General features: G+C 38.3%; 2 protein-coding genes across 3 annotated transcripts; one reads left to right on the top strand and one right to left on the bottom strand.

Moving 5' to 3' along the window:
• Nucleotides 1-12079: 12079 nt before the first annotated feature.
• On the top strand, nt 12080-13206 carry LOC6539212 (mitochondrial import inner membrane translocase subunit Tim23). Its single transcript, XM_002086074.4, has 4 exons — nt 12080-12341; nt 12439-12721; nt 12781-12950; nt 13015-13206. The coding sequence occupies exons 1-4, from the start codon at nt 12290-12292 to the stop codon at nt 13128-13130; spliced, it is 621 nt and encodes a 206-aa protein (XP_002086110.1). The 5' UTR covers nt 12080-12289; the 3' UTR covers nt 13131-13206.
• On the bottom strand, nt 13201-14490 carry LOC26536130 (thyrostimulin beta-5 subunit). 2 transcript variants are annotated; one of them, XM_015189770.3, is made up of 3 exons: nt 14315-14490; nt 13835-14250; nt 13201-13783 (listed from the first exon to the last, which is right to left on the bottom strand). In XM_015189770.3, exons 2-3 carry the CDS (start codon nt 13855-13857, stop codon nt 13303-13305), a joined length of 504 nt encoding a protein of 167 aa, XP_015045256.1. In that variant the 5' UTR covers nt 13858-14250; nt 14315-14490; the 3' UTR covers nt 13201-13302. The 2 variants fall into 2 exon arrangements, with proteins under 2 accessions (XP_015045256.1, XP_015045257.1); XM_015189771.3 differs by having other exon boundaries at nt 13835-14490.
• Nucleotides 14491-24749: the final 10259 nt, after the last annotated feature.

Genomic DNA, 24749 nt, shown 5'->3' with positions numbered 1-24749 from the left:
GCGTTAGAGTGGGCGTGGAAAAAAGTTTTTTGGCAAATCGATAGAAATTTACAAGACCAATACAAAAATGAAAAAATATAAAAACATTTTTCAAAAGTGTGGGCGTAATAGCTTTGGGCGGTTTGTTGGCGTTATAGTAGGCGTGGCAGAAATTTTTTTGGCAAATCGATAAAAATTTACAAGACCAATACGAAAATGAAAAAATATCAAAACATTATTCAAAAGTGTGGGCGTAGCAGTCGGTTTGGTCGGTTTGTGGGCGTTATAGTAGGCGTGGCAGAAATTGTGTTGGCAAATCGATAGAAATTTACAAGACCAATACGAAAATGAAAAAATATCAAAACATTATTCAAAAGTGTGGGCGTAGCAGCTTTGGGCGGTTTGTGGGCGTTAGAGTGGGCGTGGCAGAAAGTTTTTTGGTAAATCGATAGGAAATTACAAGACTAATACAAAAATGAAAAAATATCAAAACATTTTTCAAAAGTGTGGGCCTAGCAGCTTTGGGCGGTTTGTGGGCGTTAGAGTGGGCGTGGAAAAAAGTTTTTTGGTTAATCGATAGAAATTTACAAGACCAATACAAAAATGAAAAAATATCAAAACATTATTCAAAAGTGTGGGCGTAGCAGCTTTGGGCGGTTTGTGGGCGTTAGAGTGGGCGTAGCAGAAAGTTTTTTGATAAATCGATAGGAAATTACAAGACTAATACAAAAATGAAAAAATATCAAAACATTTTTCAAAAGTGTGGGCGTAGCAGCTTTGGGCGGTTTGGGGGCGTTAGAGTGGGCGTGGAAAAAAGGTTTTTGGCAAATCGATAGAAATTTACAAGACCAATACAAAAATGAAAAAATATCAAAACATTTTTCAAAAGTGTGGGCGTAGCAGCTTTGTGCGGTTTGTGGGCGTTAGAGTGGGCGTGGAAAAAAGTTTTTTCGCAAATCGATAGGAATTTACAAGACCAATACAAAAATGAAAAAATATCAAAACATTTTTCAAAAGTGTGGGCGTGGCAGTTTTGTGCGGTTTGTGGGCGTTAGAGTGGGCGTGGCAACATGAATCGACAAACTTGCGCTGCGTATATGTCTCTGGAGTCTGTATGCTTAATCTAAACTTTCTAGCTTTTGTAGTTCCTGAGATCACAGCGTTCATACGGACGGACAGACAGACGGACAGACGGACATGGTCATATCGACTCGGCTATTGGTCCTGATTAAGAATATATATACTTTATATTATCGGAAACCCTTCCTTCTGCCTGTTACATACTTTTCAACGAATCTAGTATACCCTTTTACTCTACGAGTAACGGGTATAATTAGTATAAGGAACCACAGTGACTTGATGTCTTCTGTATGGTCGACTATCTTAACATTATTGACCACATTGACAGCATTATCTTTTGCCTAACTGTCGTCAGATCCAAACCAACCCATGTTTCATTATTTTTTATTACAATAATTTGTTTTTGGTTTCTTTATATTTTTGTTATAGGTTTATCATAACTTATTTTATTCTTTTGTTGTTTATTATTATTTTATATTTCTATGTAGGTTTTCCCAACCTCCTATTTCTGCCTTACTATTTTCGATTTACATTTTTCTACATAGTAGCTTGTAAACTATACAGGTCCACGAGCTTATCGGGTAGTAAATTTACCGCTCAATATTACAATTTTATATATCTTGTATTATTATATCTTATATTTGTATGGAAAGAAATCTACTTCTTGATGTCATCTTGGAATTTAGTTTTTGATGTCTTCTTGATTACGTAGTGGGCGTATAGCACTCCACGTTTGTCGTCATCCTTGCGTTGTCCTGTGTCAAATGGTCGTCGCCGGTGCTGGCATGCTGACACTCCCTCGAAGACAATGCGCTCTTGTTTCTGCAGGCGCTATCCGGGACCTATGGGCTCAGGCGATACCGGTGCTGGTCATCGCACAGGTAATTTTAGTAGTTACTCGTGGTACTAAATTCGTTGAAAAGTATTTAACAGGCAGAAGGAAGCGTATCCGACCATAAAAAGTGTATATATTGTGAGGAGTTGAAACTCCGCACAAATGCGGATAGTGATCGCATAAAGTGGGCTTGCCGTTGCCAGTTACACAACAAGTTATCGCGTAGTAACGGCAGTGCGAAACCTGGAGAAAGAGACTTTGTAGACTCTGAGAGAAGAGAGTTTGGAGACCCGGGAAGTGGAGAAATAGAGTATGCAGACACTGAACTTATAGAGAAGAGAGTTTGGAGAGTCAGCATGTTTAAAGGCGAATAACGGGACAAGTCGAATTTTGGACCGGTCGAACGTAAAACGGACTTTGGATCCGGAGACTAAATACCAAAGGGATGAACCTTTAGAGGAGGCCTATATAAGCAGGCCGAACGCTGGAAGCGGGACAGTCAACGAAAACAAGTATACCAGTCAACAACGTAAGAACGAAGTCAGCAGAGGAGCTACAGCCGTGGTAGTCAATAAAGAGCAAGATCGCTACGGTGGACTCTGTAGGATAGTCTAGGTGTGTCCGTGCGATGCAAACAGGCGTGGTACCGGCGCCACCAGTCCGAACCAGGGGTGGGGTGGGCGTTTATCTGGTCCACAGGGGTTTGCCTTGAGGATCACAGCCGTTAGCTGCCGTGACTCTGCGTAGGAAGGCTATTCGCAGGCCGAGTGACGAGCGCCCAACAACGAAGGTCCGCGCCACTCAGGACGACGAGAGAGGCGAGACAGCGGAACGAGGCCGTTGGACAATTCATCCAGCACTACGGCTAGATAATCAGATTTCATTGTAAGTCTAAGCACAAATAAAGACCCCAGAACGAAAACTGCAAATGTTATTACTGGTAACCGGGTGATCACATAGCGAGCAGACCAAGCAAATCAGTTCGTTACAATATTCTTAATCAGGATCAATAGCCGAGTCGATCTGGCCATGTCCGTCGGTCCGTCCGTCTGTCTGTCCGTCCGTATGAACGTCGGGATCTCAGGAAATACAAAAGCTAGAAAGTTCAGCTTAAGCATACAGACTCCATTGACATTGACGCAGCGCAAGTTTGTCGATTTATGTAGCCCCGCCCACTCTTACGCCCACACTTTTGAAAAATGTTTTGATATTTTTTCATTTTTGTATTAGTCTTTTAAATTTCTATTGATTTGCCAAAAAACTTTTTGCGACGCCCACTCTAACGCCCACAAACCGCCAAAAACTGTAAGTGTTTAAGACTCTCCTTTGCACTTCCACTAGCGGGTATCAGATAGTCGGGGAACTCGACTATGGCGTTCTCTCTTGTTTGCCTTCTGCTTTTTGCAGATGGTCTAATTAATCCTGCAGTTTTTGTGCAGTCGGGTGGTGGGGTTTTTGTGAATAGTAGCCACTTTATATGGGCTTTTCTTTCATTTACTTTCTTTCGCCTCCGCGCTTACCCATATCACACTTTAACTCACTCAATTTTTTTTTTTACATCCTTTTTTTTATTGCCATCCGTTATCTTATATCAGTGGTATTTAGCTCCGCTAACTTAGTGAAGATGATAATCTTAGTAAGGATGGTGAATTGTCAAAGGCATCTGACAGGGGCGTTGATTAATGATAATCCGAAAACGTATAAGAGCAACTTCATCATTCCAGAGATTCCCAGCGCTTCAGTTTATTCTTCAAACGACGTCGTCGATGGATATTTTCGGCTTTTGTTCACTTAGGTCACTTGAATTTTCGGTTTTTGTTCCTTTATGTAACTTGAATTTTCGGTTTTTGTTCATTTATGTCACGGTCGCCATGTAATATTTTTCTTTATCCACAATATTAAATACACGTGAGGAATTGTTCTTAGGGGACAACTGTCCCCATTTATATCTTTATTTAAATTTAATCAAGGGCGACCAAATTGCTGACACTAGCAAAACAGCATATCTCACCATAGCACATTGGGCCAGCGAGCCGATTTTTCGACGAAAATTCAAATTTTTCATAGAAAGTAAACCTTTTTTAATAATAAAATTTGAATAGTATATACTTCATCTAAAATGAATCAAAAGATTTTAGTTGTTTTGATGCATCTCTGAAATTTTGGCAGCCCTTCTAAGTCAGGTGTTTGATTGCATGCGTACGAAACTAAAAAGCGCAGGAAAAATTTGGTTGACTTGCGAGCGTGCCAAAATTTCTGTGGTTTAACCAATTTTCACAAAAATTATGGAAAAGAAGGACCAAGGTATGTAGAATATTTGTATTAAAAAAATTTCGTTCATGTTTGTTAATGTGTTTTCTGTGTGCTTTTATTTGTGTTGTCCAAAAGTAGAAAAAAGCCAACCTGCTAACCCGTCTTTTGTGGAGTATAACTAATTTTGTGCCAATTTGTGCCAAAAAGTAATTATGTGTCATTATAGTGCAAAGTGTATATAAAGTAATTTTAAAAATCTTTTTTGCTCCTTTTTGCTCCGATGTGTATAATCCTTAATATAACGGCTGTGGTTGAGTTCGCCTATGAGCAACTGCTTGATATTTACATACAAAACAATCGTAGCGAAGATTTTAGGTCTTGATGAATTCCTCATTGCATATTTTAGCAATATTTTAATTGCTATTTCTTGTGACCTACCAATTGATCCAACACAATTTAAAAAATATTACCAGAAAACCATAACTCAATAGATGTCTTTGTATCTATGATTTCCAACATCGGCAACGGTCCATAAAGTGTTAATGCACGGCTACCAAATAATAGAAGCATCAATCTTTCATCAGAGGCTCGCAACAAATACTATAAGAGTGACAGGAGGTTACATGCTCGAAAGAGTACACGGCAGAACAACATGGCAGACGTTTTCCTCTTGTGTCGAGCATCTATCTAACAAAAAGATTGGGCCAGCAAAATAAACTACCCCTACCAGCAGACGAAATCAAACTTTTGAAATTACCAAACTTGCTAAATTTTGTTGACATGAACAATAATAACAATGTTCTCGATTTTGATGCTAACAATAGTAATAGTGATTCAGATTCTGACTCTGAAAATCCGTTTTCAGTAGATCTTGATGTAGAACACGACTTTTATGAATATTTTTAAATGTAAAATACTTATTTATAGTCATTTTGAATGCATTGTTATTTTTTAGTTATTAATATTAAGGTTGTGTTAAAAAAAATTAATTAAAAACATTTGCTGAATTTAACGAGTGAATTTATAAATTTAAGCATAAAAGGATACCTATCTTATATGGGCGGCTAGGGAAGGCGTGGTCAGATCGGTTGAAGTTTGGATATGTTTTTATATGCATCGACACTATCATATGTACGAAATTTCAAGAACCTAGCTTTAAAACTTTAATTTTCGTCGAAAAATCGGCTCGCTGGCCCAATGTGCATAGGTAATAACCAATGGGAATCAAGCACTAATAAGCATTAAGCATTAATTGTCTTATTAAGTACTGTAAACCTAAATCTACCGGGCGAACGTCGTCCGAATTAAATTTTTTGATGCTCCCGTGTCGATGAGGAACTTCTTGTCTTTCCCTGCTACTCTTAGTCTGACCACGGGTAGTAGCACTACGCCAGCTGCGTATAGCTCCCATGCGCATTAGCTCTCCGCTGCAAATTGACAGACGGTGACTGCTGATGTTATTTATTTAGTTTAATTGGTTTTTCTATTACACTCTGCTTTACGTTACTAGAAAGCCGCAAAATTACATGACGATGTGCTGTGGAGAAGATTGTGATTTTCTTACATGCTAATTTTACTTTGGGAATTTGATTGATTGTTGTGCTAAGTTTATTAATCCGGTCTGAACTCTATTGTTAATTTCAAACTGTCTATTGTTTTAACTGATGATTTGCAGCTCAGTGAATCGTATCTTCTCTAAATCTTCTGACTCTGGTATTCCTCCCGCAACCTTCAGTGCCGATCCTACAAAATCTAAATTTCTAGCCACCATTGGTGTACGCCCAATGATATTCGATCTTATAGGTGAGCTGTATTCACGCGCAGAAGTTTTTTTGTGCCTGCGGGAACCTTCCATCCATGTTGTTGGTCTTTACGATTATGCGCTCGGAAAGATTTGCTGAAAATGTAATGAACGCAAAATCTTCCCACAACAGAATTCGACCATCTACAATGGGAATGTATTTCGCTTGGGAGCTATCGGTAATGTGTGTTGATACCATGGTCATGGGGATAGGCAGGATGAATTTGAACCTGTGGAGTGGATTTTTAAATCCATAGACTTAACTATGTTTCCGTTCATGATGAGGTTGCCCATCACCGAGGAACATTTTCTCAATCTTAGCTACATATTCATCTTAACAGCTAAGCTAATGAAACTGTACCAAGTGGATAGGTTAAATCATTTTAGGTTGTCTTTTTGGACCGGGAGGGTGGTCCACAATGAGGCGTGTTTGAAATAATAATTACTTAACATGGATATACGTGTACGATTTCAAAGATGATTTATTATTGCAGTAGATTAAATTGGCATTTGGAAAGACATTATTTAGGCGGAGTACTGTACGACCCCGAATTTCGAGTACTTGTTAATGCAAGTTAGGAATTATTTTTTATATGTGGAAGATGGTATTGGCGTCGCTCATCTTGGAACTATTTGATTAGCCAGTCTTGTCATTTTGGGGAAATAGTACTCGGAGAGAACTATTTTAATGTTCTCTTGTGCCGACTGTGCAGCCTATTATGCTCGGCCGTGAGAATCTCCCTTCTTTCCTCGACTGCATATATGTCTGTGACTTCTTTTTTTATACAGAGCCAGAACTGTGCATACGGGAAACTTTGGAATACTGTGTCTGCTAGCTCTTTCAGCAACGCTTCTCAGTCTGAAAAGCCGATTAAATGCCGCTTTTTATTTCCACACATAGAGGTGAACTTCCGAAGGGACTGTGCGTTTTTAACATTATTTCAATTTAATGGTTTTTCCGTCACTTTCAATAGCATAGCTGAGCGACTGTTTGCTGTTGATTGCAGCCGCACAGGATTCCACCTCTAGCTTGTTCATGGCGTTAAGTTGTTGTCTGGATAGGGCGTCAGCGAACAAATTCTCTTTGCGGGGTTTATAGAAGGCACATGCACAGACATCGTCGATGCGCTCTATCAATCTCTAATTTTTGCTTTTAGGTTGGATTCCGAAACAGCAAAGGTAAGAGGCAGAGTTCGGTTCAAATGTTTATGTCTTTAAACGCATATAATTAGTGCCGAGTTTAGTTCCCGTTCATTTGTGGCGCAATTCATGTTACTCCTCGGAAAGTTGTACCTGGACACTTTTATATCTGTTTCTGTGGGTTTACTATTGATGCGAAATCTTTTATAAAGCACCTGCTGACAAGGCGCAAGAATGACCTTACCTCAAACATATTTTTGGGTTCAGGAAAACATTTTATGGTCTTGACCTGTTCTAAATCGATCGTCGTTCCATATTCGAAGAACCCTAGAAACCTTACGCTTCTTTAAAAAAAATTGATTTCTTCACTGACACTCACAAGTTTGCGTATTGGAGGTTTCTTACATCATCTACGTAGACGTCGCAGAACTTGCCGATTTGATTATGCAGAACATCGTCAATAGCGTTGGAACTCCTCCATTTGCCGAAAACGATGTTTATTCACGGTAGCGGTCTGCAAAAATACTTTGAGGATAGCCAACCTTTAGATCTTAAGAAAAAAAATTTCGATTTCCTAGGTTTCCAGGTATTATTGTGATATTTGGCATGAGATATTTGTCGAATATCGCCCTCTCGTGGCGAAATTCCAGATCGAGACGTAAGTTCCGAGTACCCTCTTCGTCGACGCCCTTTTTATGTACGAGTACTACCCATATGTACTCATTTTGTTTCTAATCCACACTGAGGTGCCTACAATATAAATCTTATCATTAACATCGTCGCTGATTTGTGCATATGTTACCGTCAGTTGAGTCTTGTCAAAATAGGTTTTTAGTTCTTCATTCAGCAGTAATTGTGATTTTTTAGGTTGATGTCTGCACCTCGGTCAAACTGCTTTAGAAAATTTTTTTGTGGTGTGGACCAATTGTTCGGCTTGACCGTTTGTAGACGGGTGAAAAGGAACAGAGCGTACCTCTAATGAGGTTGTTCTCCACGAACAATTTGAATTCCTCCGATGTGAACGTCGTGCGGAGGGAACGTCGATGGGAACGTCGGAAACAAGTTCGTCGGGTAAGCCGTGTGTGGCAAATAGTTGACGAATAAACTCAATTTCGCCGTGCGCAGATGTTGAGAAGACTACTGTAACCTCGAGCCATTTAGAATATGAGTCAATGACCAAAAACAAAGTTCTATCCTGAAACGGCCCAGCAAAGTCCACATGTAAACGCGACCAAAGGTGCTTAGACGATTCCCAATTATGTATTTCCGCCTGTGGTGGCTTATTCCTGATTTCCTGGCATACTATATAGCTCTTTAGAGTTGACTCGATTATAGCATCGATGTTGGGCCACCAAACATAGTTGCGTGTTAGAGCCTTAATTTTAATAATTCCTGTATGATCCGAGTGTAGCGTTTCTAGAATGGATGACCTCGCTTTTGGTGGTATAACTGCTCTGTTGCGCCAAACTAAGGCTCCTCTGTTAGTTGATAGTTCATGGGGACGCCCATAGTAGGGGCATAGAGGGTTTTCCATTTTGATCTTCATGCCAGGTCACCCTCTTAATACCCTGCTCAAAACTTTAGAGAGTGTTGGATCCTTTAGACGTAGCTGTTAATTCAATCATTAGGACTTCTTCAGTATGTACTAATTTTTCGTCGGTTTCTATTCGAAAGCGGCTTACGAAATCAGCATTTCCATGTTTGGATCCCTTGCGGTAACTATATCGAAGTTATATCCATAGAGGAATATAGGACGACCATGTGTTCGAGATTACGATGGATACTGGCTTTGCCGTTGTAAATATGCCTAATAGCGGCCGATGATCGGTGACGAGCGTGAAAAAACGTCTATACTCACAGTTAGACAATTTTTCAACCGGCAATTAGAGCGACAGCTTCTCTGTCGATTTGAGCATAGTTTCGCTTTGCTTTTGAAAGCGTTCGTGAATAAAAAGCAATTGGTTTTTCGGATCCGTCTGCGAGTCTGTGGCTAAGAACTGCTCCTAGCTCATATGGCGATGCGTCACTAGATAGTGTTAACGGCAACTTGCAATCATAGTAAACTAGCAGATTGTCGGAAGTTAAGTTCCTTTAGCGCAGAGAAACCGTCCTCATGTTGGCGCATCCACGTCCCAGTAATTTGACCAGTAATCGATGTAAAAAAACTTCCCGGGTCATCCTGGACTAATCAGAGATTAGTCCAGCCACGTCCAGTACATTCTGCGCAGAAATACTTTTTCGAGTATTTTGGAGAGCAGACTAATCATATAGACCATGAGGCAAGATTGGCATCAGGTTTTCCAAGTTTGAGGACTGGCAAATTCGCAGCATTGTGCATCTCCTTGGTGAGTGTCTTGATCGCCGCATCGATGTTGCTTGGTGTGGAAAGATGGGGATCTGGGCTGAGGGAGGACAGCATCCATAATGTGAGCTTGGGCGCTTCTGTATGTTTCCTAGTGAGTCTGGGGATCTCCTTTCAATGCCTCCCTATGCCTTTGGAGATGGCGAAGTCGAGCAGGTCGGGCAGCAAAGAAGGGTTTGTAGGCCAGTGGGTTGGTTCACCAACGCTCTGCGGAGCGTTCTTCCTTTGGGGTTGATGCAGCGGAACCCACACCAGCACACTCAATTTTCGAACTATTTAATAATAAAGGGTACCTGTGCTTGAATCGGTGCAGGTAAGAACAATACCCCCCAATACGACAAGCAAGGCCAAATCCTAGTAGCCGACTTAGTTGGCCGGCTGGTCGTTGTCCTTCGTCGTTGATTTTGTAAAGATTCTCTTGGAAGGATAACTGCCTTTATAGCCTGCTAACCTAGAGACTCAGTCACTGTTTAATTTATAAATATCTTAACGGCGGTTGCCGAAGTTATATTTGAGTAGAGCTTGTGCTCTTTATTGTATAAAATTTCAAAACGTACTTAAAATTCTTTCTTAAAGCTAACGCAATTGCAGTGTCAGCGATTTGGCCGTTGCTGGATTTGGGTACTCTGTCATTGACAGTCTGGTTAACTTATACATACATTATTTTACATATTATAAATAATAACCCTGCAGTTTTAGAATTCTTGACTACTGAAAAACATCACAAAATCATCAGAACGATAGCAGACCCAACTGCTTCGGCGGCACAGCCGACGCTCTTCTAAACATTTAAAGCGCAGAATAAGCGATGGGAATGTATTTCATCATTGTGAGGAACTAGCGATATTTCATACAAAATCATAAACTTTTCATTAATTGCTGTCTGCGCCGACCATTTCATTCGGCGACCGCATAGGCATCTACCGGGTTGCTTTTATTCACACAAGCAAGCGCATACTACAATTTACCCTTTTATTTTCCAATTTTACACAAGCAAGCGCATACTACAATTTACCATTTTTTTTAAATTTGCAATTTCCATAGTGCAAATCAATGTATGGCCGTATGTTCTTCTTATTCAAATGTCATTGATTGCCGGCTCCGACGACCTCAAGTTGGAAGAAAGAACAAGCAGCAAAGGCTTCTTAGATGCTAAGCCAATTTTACATGCATATGCTTTTTTTCACTATTCATTTAACTGTATTAGGTACAATTATCGCTACAGGATTTTACAAAGGATCTATGATTTGATCAAGAGGGTTATCTAATATTCTTCAATCAAATATTTTAGTCCCGTGACTGATTATTTTTTAATTGGAGGGTTAAAAAGCTGTCATATTACAAGAGCAGAATTACTCACTAAGGCCCTCAAATTGCAATACAAAAAAGGAAAATTTCGCAGTAAAACTTTATTTCGCTAACTTGAGATATTTTTCGTAATGATTATTAAATAAAGTGAGAAAATGATATAATTAAGCCTGAAGGATTTCATATACCGCATATTAAATAAATGAGAAAAATAAAATAAATACAAATAAATTCTAAGATTTTACCTGTTTGTGAACGTTACAGAATTCTTTGTGGGTGGCTTGTGGTCTTTGAAGTGGGCATGGCAACGTATGCACAACTAGGGCGGACATAGCGATATGGCATTATTTACACAATGGTTCTGTTGATGAAATGAATATATATTTATTCAGAAACCTATTTTAATAAGTGCAAATGTCTTCCGTTACTTTGATTAGGGTCTTTATATTTGGATCTTGATTACTATATGACGGAACATTTCACAACCCTTTTTGAGAACAACCATGCCTATCTAATTAAAAATGTAACAAACAAATTATATTTATTATATCAGAATATGGCAGAATATACGAATATTCTGGCAATATTCGAAAAATATATTTATACCCGTTACTCGTAGAGTAAAAGGGTATCCTAGATTCGGTGAAAAGTATGTAGCAGACAGAAGGAAGCGACCATCCAAAGTATAGAAATTCTTGATCAGGATAAATGGCCGAGTCGATTTGGCCATATCCGTCGTCCGTATACAAACTCCAGATACATATCCGTAGCGCAAGTTTGTTGACCCATGCTGCCACGTCCATTCTAACGCCCACAAATAGCCCAAAGCTGCCATGACTACACTTTTAATTAATGTTTATTTTTTATAAGTCTTCTAAATTTTTATCGATCAACGGCCACTAACCCCCTTTTATACAATGTACTTGTTCAGAAGTAAGTCTCATTGAAAACCAGAGAGTTAATTTAAGAAATTAAAAAAAAAAAAAATTACTCTATCAAATAGGGTAAATTAAATTTTCTTGAAATAAAGTGATTAGTGTGAACATATTAATTGCATTTTGCAAATTGATCCGTCCCCGTATATATAAATATAAAATGCAATGTACTTGTTCAGAAGTTAGTCTCATTAAAAACCAGAGTGGTCACACATAGGACCAAAGAAATGTTTAAAAATTAAAACCACATCAAATATGGTAAAGTGATCAGTGTGAACATATTATATTTTCCTTATCCACCGTTTATCAATTGCCGCTATCTTGACGCACATTTGTAAATAGTGTTCGTGTAACTATAATCAATTTTGTGGAATGATAGTAATTCTTCTTGTTATTTGTGGGTCATGCCTTCTGGACTCAATGTGAAGGAACAGGAATGCTTGAATACAGATGTCAAATTTATAGGGCAATAAAGTTTTAAAAACAAGTAAATCACAGATAAGGTCGTTTCCTTTGCAAATAGAGCAAAGGAATTTGGTTGATAATTGTAAAAAAAAGTATAGCACCATTCTTAGGACTGCAAAACAATTTGGAAAATGAGTGACGACTTTCCAAGAAGACCATTTGCTGAAGGGCAGTCACCAACCTGTAAGCAACAAAGAATTTGGTTACATAATGTTATTTAATTATTAAAAAGCTGGCTGGTATGTTTTTTTTTTTAATTGAAATGCAAAACGATGTGCAGTTGAAGAAGCAGTAAAACCCAACAACACTTCCGCTACAAGTTCCTTTAGTAAAACTCCGGTCTCGCCGTATCTCAATTATGATTCGCGATATCTGCATCAAGCACAGCCAGAGTTTATTTTTCCCGAGGGGGCTAACAAGCAGCGTGGACGCTTTGAATTGGCCTTCTCACAGATAGGCACATCAGTAATGATTGGCGGCGGAATTGGCGGCCTAGCCGGTATTTATAATGGTTTTAAAGTCACAAAGGCACTCGAGCAGAAAGGAAAAGTGCGTCGAACTCAGTAAGTAAATGGCGTAATTAAAATAGGTCACAACCTAACAACTTTTACTTTACGCAAAGGTTAATTAATCACATTATGAAGCAAGGCTCGGGGACTGCGAACACATTGGGTACATTGACAGTGCTTTATTCGGCTTGTGGAGTTTTGCTGCAGTTTTTCCGTGGAGAAGATGACCATATAAACACAGTAATTGCGGGCTCTGCCACAGGACTGCTATACAAGTCAACAGGTTAGATGCATTTGTCTTATATCGAAAAAATATATTTATAAACTAGTTGCATTGTATTTTATAGCTGGCCTCAGGACGTGTGCTTTTGGTGGAGCTATTGGGCTGGGCATTTCGTCGCTCTATTGCTTATACCTAATAGCCCAAGAAAACAGTTCGAACTCAAGTCCCAAATACCTATAGATGGCTAAAATATGTAGTACGCAGACATTACTAGAATCCCTTCTAGCCGATTAAAATTATAAATACAAAATTTTAATTTTATTTTGATTTATTGAGTTTTTTTATATTAGGCATTTTTGCAGATAAAGCCATCACATTACCCTACACAATTTAGTAAGGAACCATACTCGCCTTAATAGTCCAAGTTTTTGGTATCGGCACCTACCATTATTGCCTTGCTACCGCCAGCCATTTCATTATTGGCCGGAGCCTCGCAGCTAGTATCCTGCGTGGAGCACGTCTGGCAGTGGCAGTTCACTGCTTCCATGTACTGGTACTTGCTTACGCTGTCTTTTGCTTTAGGGTGACAATTCTTTAGGATAGCTACAACTGGCTGCCGCTGGGCATGGACACAGACAGGATGGAAAGACCGCTTGTAAGGGAACTTCCAATCGGAAATTTCGCTTGAGTCACATCGTCCCCAACAAGACCAAACGCTTACATAGTCCCAACACTCGTGTCCTTGAAGATCAGACTGTGTCACTTTATATGTATATACCCGACGGTGGCATCCCAAAGGCGTCGCGAAAGATCCGCTGTTAATTGGGTTAACTTCCGAAAAACTTGAAGAAAAAACAAGCACCACAGACGTTCCCAAAAAGATAGCTGAAGTGCTAAAAAAAAATTAATTGTGCAAGGAACGCTATCTATTTTGAATGTCTTACAAAGTTGCACTATCCGCCAACATAGTTTTCGCTTCAGCTTCTGCTTATCAACTGAGTTACAAGTGAATAGAATCGCCTTCTTATTAATGTGGCGAACGTTTAACTGAGCCTGCGCTGCCCAGCCAGGAGAGCACTCCTTCACATATTACGTAAAAAAATTAATTACATTGCTAAAAGGTTCAACTTTGCATATCTAATTCTGTTTGCTTTATGAATTTCAATTTGATATACATACATAAATTTGTTTTGTTGAATTTAAATTGAACATAATTTTACATATATTTTCAAACGAACTCCTATTTTGTTCCATCATCTTTCGCCATCAGCCATGTGTGCGCATTTAGCAAAAACGTATGCTTTCACTAATCTTGTGAACTAATTTTGTGCTTAATATTATAAAATCACCAGCTGTTGGGCTGTGAGGAATAAATAACGTCAGTTTACTTTTCTGTCTATATTGGTATGTTCTACTTCACGTACGATATTTTTTGTTTAAATAAAAGAAATACGATTTTGACATAGGTTAAACTCTACAAGAAAGTTTCCAAAATAATCTTAAAAACGTTGTGAACATTCTGTGATTTTAATTTTTTAACAACGTCCTTTTCCGAGATGACTATTAAGCAGGGAGCGTAAATGGTTCTTTTAGCTAAGTTAAGGGGGTTGTGGAGTTCGTACTCGATGTCGCATGACCCGGGTAGGGCGGATGTGACCAGCTCGAGAAAATTACCATTGCGGAGAGTTGAGATCGATATGATGTCTTTTCTGATGTTCTTAAGAGCTTTGTGGGTTACGAATCTAGAAAACTCTGAAATAGTTTTGGTGGATTTTTTAATGAGACTACTAAAAACCTTGGGTTCTTGGGCTGCGTTTCTGGAAGGTATTTTCTGATATGGTCTTTTTTTCTTGTCTGACGCTTAGGCTGGAAGAGCGGTTATCCCCTAAATTGGGTGGCCCTGGAGCCATGGTTAATACGGAGCCATAGTTTTTCCTTAACAGAAGAGGGCTCTACTTTTCGCATGCGCGCGAAGAAACAAGTTATGGTATAAGTGGTAAGCGAGATGAAATTGAATATCGCGATAAACAAATGTATAGGCACAGACGTCAATGACAAAAGTTAATTTAAAATAATGCTTCATCATATTAATAAGTTACATTTTTAAATTAACCAATTCTTAAAATCTACCGGGCTTGATGTTTTACAAACCGAAACAGAAACGACGTAGCATTAGTTAAAGTTAAGTTAAAGTACAGAATTTTTTTTGAAGTATTTTAAATTATTTTTTTAGGAATAGAAATATCTCAGGGGTGCTCTTTAATTGCCTTCAGTCCCAAAAAAAAACAGGCGAAACCCTTCGGCGTTGCTCTAAACAAATATCTGATTTGATTCATTTAGCTTCAAAACCCTGCAATTTTTCGAATCAGATTGTTTGAATATAATTTTCGAACCCACAGTAAGCAATACCAAATTTTTACTACTCATTTACAGTCATAAAAGTCTCAAAATTACAATTTATTATTAAACCAAAATTCAATTTTATAATATTAAAGTAAAGCATTGGCCAATAAAATTTTATTTTATTATTGAGAAATTAACGCATGATTAAAATTATGCGGAATTTTGGATTAGCTATAGCAGCTGAGGGCCTTAAGCTGAGTTATATACATTTTGTTGAGTTTGGTTATATTATATGTACAAGGGAGGTTCTTATTTTACGGTTAATTACTATGTAATAGGTTTTTAAAGCTAATTTATTTATGTTATTTATGGATATGATTTTTTATTTTTGCTTATATTGTATGGTAAAGGTTCGTATTTTTTAGGAATTGTATTGTTTGGTGAATGTTTTCAAATGAGGTGATTTCTCCAATTGTTTGTTTCAAGAGATTCGATCTGTTTTGCTGAAGGTCAGGACAGTCGAGTAATATAGTCGAGTAATATATAATATAATATATGTTGTAATGTTATGTTGATGTTGCAGGTTGTGCAGATTGGTGGTGGAGTTTTATTGAGTATGTGGCTGTGGGTTAGATTGGTATGTCCTAGTCTTATTCTTGTGAATTTTATTGAGTCTGATCGTGAGATGTTTTTCGTCGGGATGCTGTCGTGGCTAATATTTTTGTAGTGGATTGATGAGTTGTTAAATATTGAAGTTTTAAAGGTTACAGTGTTTTGTTTGATGTGTTTCAAGATGTCTGATGTGTTGAAGTTTTTTTGGGTAATCAAAGGGAAATTATGTGCGTTTTTTGCTGTTTCGTCCGCGAGCTCGTTTCCTGGAATCCCGCAGTGTCCCGGGACCCATAGAATTAAGATTTTATTTCTCTTGTATTTGCTTAGGATATTTCTGATGGAGGTGGTGTAGTAGTTTTGGCTTTTTATGTTTTCAATTTCTTTTAGGGCTGATAGGGAATCTGTGCAGATTGCAAATTTTCCTCGTTGTTTGCTGGCGTGGTTGCATGCTGTCAGAATTGCTGCTATTTCGACTGTGTATATGGAGGAGTATTGTGGGAGTATATGGTGGTAAATAATTTCTGTTTCCGTTGTTACGCTATATGAGACTCCGCTAGCTGACTTGGATCCATCTGTGTAAAGAAAGTGTCTGCCTGCTAGTGTGTTTTTTAATTCCATGAACTTTTGTTAGTATATTAATGGTGCCGTTTCTGCTTTGGATGAGGTGTGTAGTGCGGTGTTAGTGCTTGTATTACTGCACAGCCAGTGTGGGGTTTTTTCTTTCCTGCTTGTTTCGGGTGATACATAAATATTTACTTTTTTTAGTTGTTCTATTGTGTTGTGTAGTGAAGACGGGACTTTTGGTATTCTTTTGGAATTTTTAATTTTGTTGTAAATTTTTTCAATTGGTGAGAGCTTGGAGTTGATTATGATTTTGATGTTTTTTTGTGTTGCATATATTGTTCTATGTTCTATTGGCAGTATGTTAGCTTCATGCAATAGGTTGTTAATTGGAGTGGTGCGAAAGGCATTGAAGGCGATTCTTATTGCTGAGTGGTAAATCGTTCTTAGTTTGCTCAGGGTTGATTTTGGAGCATTTTCATAAATGTGTACTCCGTAGTCTATTTTGGACATAATAATTGATTTGACCACATATATTATTGTGTTTGTGTTGCAGCAGAATTTTTTGTTGGCTAGACATTTAATGACGTCTAGTCTTTTAGCTAGTTCTAAAGTAAGATTTTCTATGTGTTTGTTCCATCTGTAGTTTCTGGCTATTGTTATTCCTAGTATTTTGAGGGACGTTACATTTTGTATGGGGGTATCGATGGTTTGCAAGGTTCTTTTGCAGGTTCTTTTCCTACAAACGTGCAGATGTTTGCATTGGTTGGTTGAGAGGGATGCACCCGAGTAGTTGCACCATTGATTTATGTCGTTGAGAAGTGCGTCTAGGTTGAGGTTGTTTTGTTTTTTCCCAAGATTGTAAATTATTGTGAAGACGTCGGCGTAAGCAGTGAAATCAATTTGTTTGTGCGTAGCTAGTATTTTGTTTAATTGGTTGAATGCTATTGCGAATAATATCACAGATAAGGGGGTTCCTTGCGGTATTCCATTGTGTAGTGGTTGGTGGTTTGAGTAGCATTTGTTGGAAAGGACTGTTATTTTTCTATTGGTGAGGAAGTATGATATGTAGCTGGAGATCCTTGGGCCTATTTTCCAGGCTATGAGTTCGTCAATGATGCTGTGGATGCCTACTCTGTCGAACGCTTTGGCGAAGTCTAGTGAGATGATCGACGCGTGGCTTTTCTTTGATAGGGATGCAGTTATCTGATAATCTAGCATAGCTAGAGAATCAGAAACCGATTTTCCCTTTCTGAATCCCATTTGGCCGTTATCTAGAAGCTTGCTATTTGAAGCAAACCACCATAGCCGTTTTGCTATTATTTTATCAAGGACTTTGGATATGCATGGATTGAGTGATATGGGTCGGTAGGAGTTAATGTTGGTTTTGTCCGTGTTCGGTTTGGGTATTGGTATGACGTTGCTTACTTTAAGTTGCTGAGGTATATGTGAGCTAAGGATGTTGTTGAAAAGTTTTAGCAGTCTTTTATGTAGGTTTCCGGATAGGTTTTTAAGCATAGGATAGCTTATACGGTCTCGGCCTGGAGTTTTTCCTTTAAGTTGGTTAAGTGCAGCAAGGAGTTCTGTAAGAGATATGTCCTGTTCGATGCTAAGCGCTGTAGGGGATGGGACGTGTGTGTGAGGGATTGGATTTGATTTCCTTTGTATGAATGCTGTGTGGAAGTTTCTGTCAAGCGATGCTTTAGACCAGTGGGTGCAGAGGTAGTTGGCTATTTCATTATTGTCCATAATGCTTTGTCTTGTGTCATTGGGATCGGTAAGGCAGTGGATGTGGTGCCTAGTTTTCAGGCCGCAGAAATGGTTTATTTTAGTCCATATTTTTCCGATGGGTGAGCTTGGGCTAATTTCGGCTTTAAAGCTTTCCGTTGCTGATTTTTTTCTTATTTTTATTTCTCGTTTGAGTTTGGCGTTGGATTTTTTGTAGGCTAATACGTTTGTCATATTAGTGTTTCTGTTGAGATTTTTCCATGCTGTTTGCTTTTCATTTCTTAATTGTTGGAGGGTTTGGTCCCACCATGGAACGTTCCGCTGTCTTCTAGACTGGTGTGATTGGGGGATGGATTCATTGGCGGATTGAATTATTATTCTTGTAATAATAGCGAGTTCTTTATTAACATTGGAGCTTGGGGGCTTTTCAATAGACAGCTTATCCGCAATTTCCTGGAATAGGGGCCAGTTTTCTTTCTTAAGGTTAAATCTTGGTCGTTCAATTGGGTTGTTCATGTTATGTTCTTCGAATAGGTCTATGTGAATTGGGTAATGGTCGCTGCCTGAAAGCGAGCTGTCCGTATACCATTTTGAGTTTAGGTTAATAGATGGTGTTCCAATGGAAAGGTCAATGTGTGTGAATGTATGATGTGTGGTAAAGTGGGTTTCTGAGCCGTTGTTAAGTGTTACGAATGAGTTTTGGTTGATAAATTTAAATAATGTGTTTCCTCGTTGGTTGTTGGTTTGTGAGCTCCAGCTCCTGTGCCAGTTATTAAAATCTCCAGTTATTAGAAGGGGTGGTTGTAAGTTGTCGTATATATTTCTGAGGTTTTGTATTGTAAAAGGTTTGTTGGGTGGGATGTAAGATGATGATATGGTGAACTTGAATTTGGAGTGAATTGTTACTGCTATTGTGTCGAAGTCAAAGGCGTTGATTTGTACATTTTAATGTTGTAATGAGTTATGGACGAGGAGAGCAACTCCTCCAAAACTGTTTGTGGCGGTGTTTTCGTGATAGATGGTGTAGTTTATTGGAATAGGTATGTTTTGAGTAGAGTGTAAGTGTGTTTCTTGTATGGATATTATCTTAGGGTTGTGTTTTTTTATAATAATTTGCAATTGGTTGTAGTTGTTAATGTAACCGTTCATGTTCCACTGTATTACTTTAAGCATTTTTTTTAAATTGGGATTTTAATTAATTTAGGAAATAGAGACAGTTTACCTGTTTTGATGTATAATTGCATTCTACTTTTTTTGTATTTATTTTATTTTTGTTTGTATTAGATACTGTCGCTGTCGCTATTAAGAAGTGGGGTTTTGTTGCTATTATTTTTTTTTTGTTTTTGTTCAGTTTTTTCTTTAGATTTAAGGGGTTTGGCGAGAGTGTTTTGTTTGTTGGTGTAAATTCTTAGTTTTAGGTCTTCTTGTATGGAGGAGTTCAGTATTGATGTAGATGCAGTGATCGGGGTGGTGTCCATTAGTGTGTCGAGGTCATCATATGTTGTGGTGTTTCTAGATGGGGGTTTAGCGGCTGAAGAGGTGGAGGCAGTATTTTTTCCGTTCTGAAGTGAATTGGGTAAGACGATGGGTAGTTTGGTGATTGGCGTGGCTTCTTTTGTTGTTTTTTCGGTTGTTATGGTTGAGTATAGAGTAGGTTGGTGGGTATGTCGTGAGTAGTAAATCATTAGGGCCTTTTTGTGGTCGACTTTTTCGAGGGTTTTTATAGATGTTAGTTCCTTTTGTTTTATAAATGCTGGGCATGTTTTTTCTAATGGGCTGTGTTTGTTGTCTGGGATATCGTATTTGCAGTTTACGCAAAATTTAATTTTGGTGCATATTTCGTCTGTTGTTGTGTGTTGTTCTGCGGAGCAGTTGATGCATATTTTGTTTGATGAGCAAGCAGTTGTGGGATGTCCGAATCTTAGGCAGTTTCGGCATCTGAGTGGAAGAGAAATATATGGGCGTACATTCACTCTCTCGTATCCAATCATCAGTGTATCTGGAAGCGTTAGTGATGCAAAGGTGATAATGATGAGGCCAGTTTCTTTAGGTTCGTTGTTTTCAATTTTTTTAATTTTCCGTATTTCTGTCACGTTTCGTGGTTTTAGTTCATTTACAATTGTTTCGTCGTCGATGTTACGGAGATCATTGGAGTAAATAACTCCTTTGGAGAAGTTGAGGGTCTTGTGCTCACTTACTTCTACGGGGAAGTTGTGAAAGTTAGTCATTTTTAGAAGTTTTTGTGCTTGTAGGGTGTCTTTAGTTTTGATTAGCATCGATCCTTCTTTTTTGACCTTGGCTGTTTCCACTTCACCGTTGCATGCGTAGTCAATAACTTTTTTCCTTAAGAATGGGCTTACGTTTTTAAATGTTTCATTGTCTGTTCTTTTTATGATTATGAATTTGGGTCCATTGTCGGATGATTTAAATAGTCTATTTATTTCGGTAGGCATTGTTGTTGGGCACTAGCCCTTTTTGCTTTGTCACTTTTTTTTTTTTGTTCTCTTTTAATGTCGTTTGTTTGTCCAAAAAATTTTTTTATATGGTTAGTGTTGTTGTTGGTTTTTAACTGATAAGGCGTATAGGTCCGCTGTTAATTAGTCGCACGTCTTTACTTCTCGAAGCTTGGAGTGGTACTGGCCAATAAAATACTTGACTGTTGTTGTTCGGTAACCATGAAGTCAGTATGGTTTGTGAAAATGATTAAAACTTGAAGTTGTTTTAACCTAGGAATTGCCTGGGTTTTCACCATTTTGTAGTTAATATTTAATATTTTAAACACAAGAGCCCCCAGAGCGACTTTTGTAGTCTTCAATAGTCCAGTAGTTTTGTTGACTCTCCGCTCTAAGAAGTATTAGCAGCAGATTATATAGTAGCAGATATAAGAATAATGTGGAAAGAATTCAATTAAATGAGTTGGTAAACACATTATAAAGGGGTTGCTAAAATTATTATCAACAATACATAAAATATTTAAGTACAAACACATTGATACACTCTGTTGCAGGACTCGAATAAGAACCTTTTTCGAATACAAACGTATTTGGGTTACGCTGCAAGGAAGTGTGCTTATCCTATCGGCCTAGCTGGAACAATTGGTTTTCGTGTGGAGCCACATAACAGTAGTGCCTGGGTTTTCGCACTAACGATCGAGAAGTGATAAAGAGCGCGACAGCAAAAATAGTTCCAATTAAATTATATTTCCACTTTTTTGTTTGGGGTGGCTCAGCTGATAGGACATCGCAGTGGGCGGTCTGGATAGAACCGCGTTGCCAGAAAACCGGCGCTGCCAGATCGGCGTTCGTGATCCAAAGAGAGCTGGGAAAAATTAAAATTTGAATCTTTTTTTTGATAGGACCCATTCTGGGTAAGCGAACATAACGTTAACGTTATATTAAAATTTATATTATATTTTTGGCGAGGGAAGGGAGACGGCACAAAGGTCGTGGACAGACCAAAAATCATCCTATAACCTTCGGGGTGCCTAAGAAAAGGCTCTGGTGACCGAGAAAAGGCGAAATAACCTCCAACAGTCAACGCCTGGGAGAAATCTGTGGTGTACGAGGGAACCCACTTTCTATAAAGTTGGTGCTCCACGTTCTACACAACAAAATTCGGTGCTGATAGACCAAAAATGGTGTATCCAACGGGGGATTAGGACGATCCATGTAGGAGATGCTCCCCAATGTCCCGAAAGCCGATCCCAACTTAAACGACTTCGGCAAACATGTCAAAAAGAGAGAGTTAAGTACTATTGTACTTAAATGTTCTTAATATTACATAGGCGCTAAGGTGATAAGAAATAAAGATATACATAGTGTACGACATTTTTTTTTTTTTTTTTGTAAATAATTAAGGAAAATATAAGTGTAAAATCAATTATGAATAAAATTTCTTTAATCTATCTTTATGAACTATTGTTTCTTGTTTTTATTAGTAAGTAATGTAATATTATTATTATTTTTTTTTTTTATTTATTAAGGCATACGGGGAAACTTGGAGCCCCTTTGTGTCCTTATTTTCTATTAATTCAGCCCATTTGGGCGAGCCTGCTAACTACAGTTAGCTTTTTCTATTTTACACATAACAATCACAGATAACATATAGGAATTAATATAAGTGTCAACTTCTGCCCCTTGTCACAGGAGATCGGGATATGAGATCCCTCGGTTGTCTTCTATTCAGCCTTCTTAGTGGCTGAATAGATCTATTTAGAGCACTGGCCAGCCGATTTCTGTGGCGCTCCAACCTGTCACGGTATCTGCTCGAGTGCTGGTTGATCTCGTCAAATACCGTTGCGAGTTTCAGGTCTCTGTGCAGGGTGGTGTTTCGCACAAACCACTCGCATCCGGTGATGAGTCTTGCGACCTTATTTTGTATAACCTGGATCCTTTTGATTTGGCTGTCGCATGCCAAGCCCCAGATTTGGCACCCGTACTTCCAGTTTGGAGCTAAAATCTGCTTGTAGATTGTCAGCTTGTTGTAATGTAATATTATTATTATTTCCTATGCTTTCTATCTTATAGAGCCCTGTGTATTTAAAGTCTAATTTATGACCTGGCTTATTTTCTTCTTTCTTAATAAAACTTTATATCCTACTTCTAACTATATGTTGTTTACTTTAAAGTCGTAATTTCCCTTATTATACCCGTTACTCGTAGAGTAAAAGGGTATACTAGATTCGTTGAAAAGTATGTTACTCGTAGAGTAAAAGGGTATACTAGATTCGTTGAAAAGTATGTTACTCGTATAGTAAAAGGGTATACTAGATTCGTTGAAAAGTATGTAACAGACAGAAGGAAGCGTTTCCGACCATATAAAGTATATATATTCTTGATCAGGATCAATAGCCGAGTCGATCTGGCCATGTCCGTCCGTCTGTCCGTCTGTCTGTCTTTCCGTCCGTATGAACGCTGAGATCTTAGGAAAGTTGAGATTAAGTATAGAGACTCCAGAGACATAGACGCAGCGCAAGTTTGTTGATTCATGTTTCCACGCCCACCCTAACGCCCACAAACCGCCGGGGAACTCGACTATAGCGTTCTCTCTTGGTTTTCTCTTTATGTGCTTCAAGCAGTTTTCTTGCTCGAGCATATGCTACTTCTAACCTATATATACTTTCCTTAGCGTAATCATCTATATTATATATTGGTTCTATGCTATGTAACTTATTAAAATGTTTTAGTAAATTACTTGTTCTACCGAAAACTAAATTATATGGACAGTAATTACCTCTAGGTTCATAAATTTGTTTTGTTGAATTTAAATTGAACATAATTTTACATATATTTTCAAACGAACTCCTATTTTGTTCCATCATCTTTCGCCATCAGCCATGTGTGCGCATTTAGCAAAAACGTATGCTTTCACTAATCTTGTGAACTAATTTTGTGCTTAATATTATAAAATCACCAGCTGTTGGGCTGTGAGGAATAAATAACGTCAGTTTACTTTTCTGTCTATATTGGTATGTTCTACTTCACGTACGATATTTATACCCGTTACTCGTAGAGTAAAAGGGTATACTAGATTCGTTGAAAAGTATGTAACAGGCAGAAGGAAGCGTTTCCGACCATATAAACCACCATATATTCTTGATCAGGATCAATAGCCGAGTCGATCTGGCCATGTCCGTCCGTCTGTCCGTCCGTATGAACGTCGAGATCTCAGGAACTACTAAAGCTAGAAAGTTGAGATTAAGCATACAAACTCCAGGGACATAGAAGCAGCGCAAGTTGATCGATTCATGTTGCCACGCCCACTCTAACGCCCACAAACCGCCCAAAACTGCCACGCCCACATTTTTGAAAAATGTTTTAATAATTTTTTCATTCTTGTATTGGTCTTCTAAATTTCTATCGATTTGCAAAAAAAACTTTTTGCCACGCCCACTCTAACGTCCACAAACCGCCCAAAACTGCCACGCCCACACTTTTGAAAAATGTTTTGAAATTTTTTCACTTTTGTATTAGTCTTGTAATTTTCTATCGATTTACCAAAAAACTTTTTGCCACGCCCACTCTAACGCTCTCAAACCGCCCAAAGCTGATACGCCTACACTTTTGAAAAATGTTTTGATATTTTTTCATTTTTATATTGGTCTTGTGAATTCCTATCGATTTGCCAAGAAACGTTCTGCCACGCCCACTATAACGCCTACAAACCGCCTAAAACTGTGTTTAAGACTCTCCTTTTCCCTTCCACTAGCTGAGTAACGGGTATCAGATAGTCGGGGAATTCGACTATAGCGTTCTCTCTTGTTTTTGTTTAAATAAAAGAAATACGATTTTGATTTTATAGGAACGGGACAAAGTTAAGATATATGGAATAACACTTTGTGTTAATCCGAGCGAATTTCACAACACGGGCGGGTAATTTCTACCGATATTAAAATTTCTTGTTCGCACTCCCACTAGCTAAGTAGTGGGTATCTAATAGTCGGAAAACTCGATTATAGCTTTCTCTCTTGTCTAATTTTCTCGGAAGGGTGTATAGGTCAAATTTTACAAGAAAGATTCCAAAATAATCTTAAAAACGTTGTGAACATTCTGTGATTTTAATTTTTTAACAACGTCCTTTTCCGAGATGACTATTAAGCAGGGAGCGTAAATTGTT

Source organism: Drosophila yakuba, chromosome 2L, assembly GCF_016746365.2.
Source record: "Drosophila yakuba strain Tai18E2 chromosome 2L, Prin_Dyak_Tai18E2_2.1, whole genome shotgun sequence".
In the NCBI taxonomy this organism is placed as follows: domain Eukaryota; kingdom Metazoa; phylum Arthropoda; class Insecta; order Diptera; family Drosophilidae; genus Drosophila; species Drosophila yakuba.
Note: the sequence above shows the minus strand (reverse complement) of the source record. Positions and strands in the feature narration are given on the sequence as shown.